The sequence below is a fragment of the Dufourea novaeangliae genome, unplaced genomic scaffold, assembly GCF_001272555.1.
Source record: "Dufourea novaeangliae isolate 0120121106 unplaced genomic scaffold, ASM127255v1 scaffold12, whole genome shotgun sequence".
NCBI lineage: Eukaryota > Metazoa > Arthropoda > Insecta > Hymenoptera > Halictidae > Dufourea > Dufourea novaeangliae.
Window position 1 is genome coordinate 2,110,066 of NW_015373886.1, and position 2,935 is coordinate 2,113,000.

Consider the following 2,935-nt stretch of genomic DNA (forward strand, 5'->3'; position numbering starts at 1 on the left):
ATGTCAGCTCCTGGCTCGTGGGCCAGACATTCTTCGATCAGTGAATCACTGATGCTCCAATCCTTGATGAAACGGACATGATGGCTAGCTAGGTACCATGTCATCGACCAGCGGCATCGATAAGACCATGGATTCCCAGCGATCAAAATTATTTCCAGATTCTTTAGTTTCTTCAGCATTTCCGGTGATAAACAGTTGTTCAAATTGTTATATGCTATGTCCCAGACTTGCAACTGCGGCAACAGATCATAAATTTTAGGATCCACGTCAACGATACGATTCTGCCAGAGGATCAACGACTTTAGATTCGACAATCCTCGGATCCACGAGGCGTCGATCTTTCGAATTTTATTGTTCACCAAACCAAGCAGTTGCAGTTTCGTCAGGCCTCTGAACGCATCGGGCTCTATCTCTTCTATTCCACATCCGGTTATATTTAACTCTATCAATGACTCAGAGTATTTCAAGAACGAGTCCGTTTTTATTTTACTGATATTTGAATTTATAATATTGATCCCCTTTGCAGTGGGTGGTATCTGTAACTATTTATTCAATATTCTTAACTATAAATCCAGTATATTTGTAGGTAATACTTCTTGAATTGATCGCATTTTAATTGGATTCCAGTGGACTCTTACGATATTGCCACTAGGCATATTGCCACGTGAGGCACTTCCCCTCCACACGTACTTTCACGCACACAAATTCGCTCTCCCACAACGTTGCGGACGCCATCCACAACAGCGCGATCCAGTTTTTGAGAGAACTTAGCACGGAAAGTACTCTGGAGTCATTGCCATTTTATTCCTCTACAGCTTCGTCCATGGCAATATCGTAAGAGTCCACTGTACTTACTATGTAATTGGTAATATAATGTCAAAAAACCTCACAATACAAAATTTAAATTCCGTAGGTGCTTCAACAAACTACTAAAAACTTTATCGGAATCAAGTCTTTTCTTAAATAGTACAAATCTAGTAGAGTTTTTGGCATTTAAATTGCAGGTACTATAAACTCAATAAAGCCTTACTACAAAGCTGTTTTCTGTACTTTCAGGAAACTTTCTGTTAATACAATAACAATTTTATTGTACAAAAATTTCATAATCATGGCCTTCAAACATTTTTTCTATTAATTTTTGCAGCCCCCTCTGTACAACCTGGAGGAAAATATCGAACAAGAACAAAACAATGAAAATCAAATCCAAACTTACGTTTTTTAAGTCGTTCAGACTCTCACACTCGTAACAATCTTCCCGGTCATGTAACGCTAGACGACAGCTTGCAAAGCAAGAGGCTACAAACGCCACAAAGACGATCGATCCCAGCAAAGCTCTCATCTTGCTCAAAATGTGAACAGCGACTATATCCTATCACCACAAGACTCGCCTTTTATACTCATTCAGATCGACTGCAACGAGGACGTTAATGTCACGGCCACCGTCAAGGAAAATATAAAGCGGGCAAGTACTATCGGTTAAGAACAAGACGGTCTCTGACATTGTAAACACAGCGGATGTATCATGCAATGCGTACCAAACGCAAGCACCGGTATAATAAAACGGTTGTCCGCGGATGGCCAAAGACTTCGCCTCTGGTTTACCTTGTGGGTGAATTTCTTTTAATGTACGGTCAATGAATGCTCTTCCCAAAAGGAACTTGTGACGTACGACTTCGAAGGCCATATTAAATTTACCGAATTAATGCAAATATTAAATGTAACGAATATATATTTATTTAATTGTGAGAACACAAATTATAGAAATAATGCTCCTTAAGAAATGTTTGAGTCAGATGAAAGTTATGACGATTTTTTTTATGGATTGTGAGAGAAAATAGTACTATATGTACCATTGTTCAAAAATAGTTGACCGACCGATACAATAAAAATTACGTTCGTTAATTTAAGTAGGATTCGACTTCTTTAATGTACATATTATTATGTAATTTTATTTTATATTCACCCTATTACGAATTCTTCTGCAGAATTTCCTTGTGCTTTCACGAATTTCGAACTGTCTGAAGAATTTTGAGATCTCTGAAGATTGGATCATGGAATAATACAATAACTCACACATTTGTTCACATATGTACTTCCGAAACAACAATTAAGTATTAGGATCGTGATACAATCATTGTTTATGCATCCTCATTATCTGTAGTTTTACCATCATTTTGTAAAGTATTTCCCTTAATTGTAAACTAAAATTTCCAGAGTGGTAGGTAGTTTGGTGAAATAACTGTGACACCTTCCCGTGCACTAATTTGTTAATCACTGTATTTTCACCCCCCAAAATCAAAAACATTTTATTTTATACAGCGCTGTAAGCCTGCTTAAAGTTTTCGATAGTAATTTTACGTTTATGTAGGAACAAAGTAATACTACTAATAATTTCAGATTTCCATTAACTAATTTATGGAAATTCGACCTTTGGAGTACGTTGACGGGGCCTATTTAGACCCGAGTGTTTAAAAACTGTATCTATCCAATCGATTTGTAAATATAATTTAAGCTAGGAATTGTTCGTATTTAGTCGTATAAAAAATACAGGTGTTTTCTAATGATTGCGTTCGAAAGTATGTTTAAAAAGAAGGATGCATAGGGTTTCAAAGGGATCTAGATACCATCTCTGCGAACATTAAAAACGTCCGTACTCCCAGGATGAAGGATATTTGTATAATACTTGGTTATCAATAAGGTAATCAGTTTATTAAATTGTATGAAAATTCTTCTTTTATTGTAGTTTACATATTCCTGTATGTAATAAATGCACAGGAATTCGCGATTTCGTCGTAAGAAGCAAGCAATAAAATGTGTGCAATTACATTTTCGTTTTTTTTAAGATATCGATTTCAGCTTCGAGATGAGAGACTTTATTCGTCAAAATGCGAACTTGTTCGTTTAAACTACCGACGTCATTCGGTAAAGTATCGGA

At 36.4% G+C, this 2,935-nt stretch overlaps 2 protein-coding genes across 2 annotated transcripts in view; both read right to left on the minus strand.

Annotated features, from left to right (window-relative positions):
• The window catches only part of LOC107194545 (leucine-rich repeat-containing protein 70-like), a 1,490-nt gene extending 151 nt beyond the window's left edge, over positions 1 to 1,339 (minus strand). Inside the window, exons 1-2 of the mRNA XM_015584190.1 lie at positions 1,214 to 1,339; positions 1 to 542 (exon numbers count right to left, since the gene is read on the minus strand). The exon at positions 1 to 542 is cut by the window's left edge and continues 151 nt beyond it. Of these exons, the coding sequence (XP_015439676.1) occupies positions 1 to 542; positions 1,214 to 1,339 (668 nt within the window). The remainder of the gene's footprint in view (positions 543 to 1,213) is intronic.
• Positions 1,340 to 2,821: 1,482 nt separating this feature from the next.
• Positions 2,822 to 2,935, minus strand: part of LOC107194243 (leucine-rich repeat-containing protein 70-like) — a 1,221-nt gene continuing 1,107 nt past the window's right edge. Inside the window, exon 3 of the mRNA XM_015583837.1 lies at positions 2,822 to 2,930. Coding sequence (XP_015439323.1) covers positions 2,822 to 2,930 — 109 coding nt within the window. The remainder of the gene's footprint in view (positions 2,931 to 2,935) is intronic.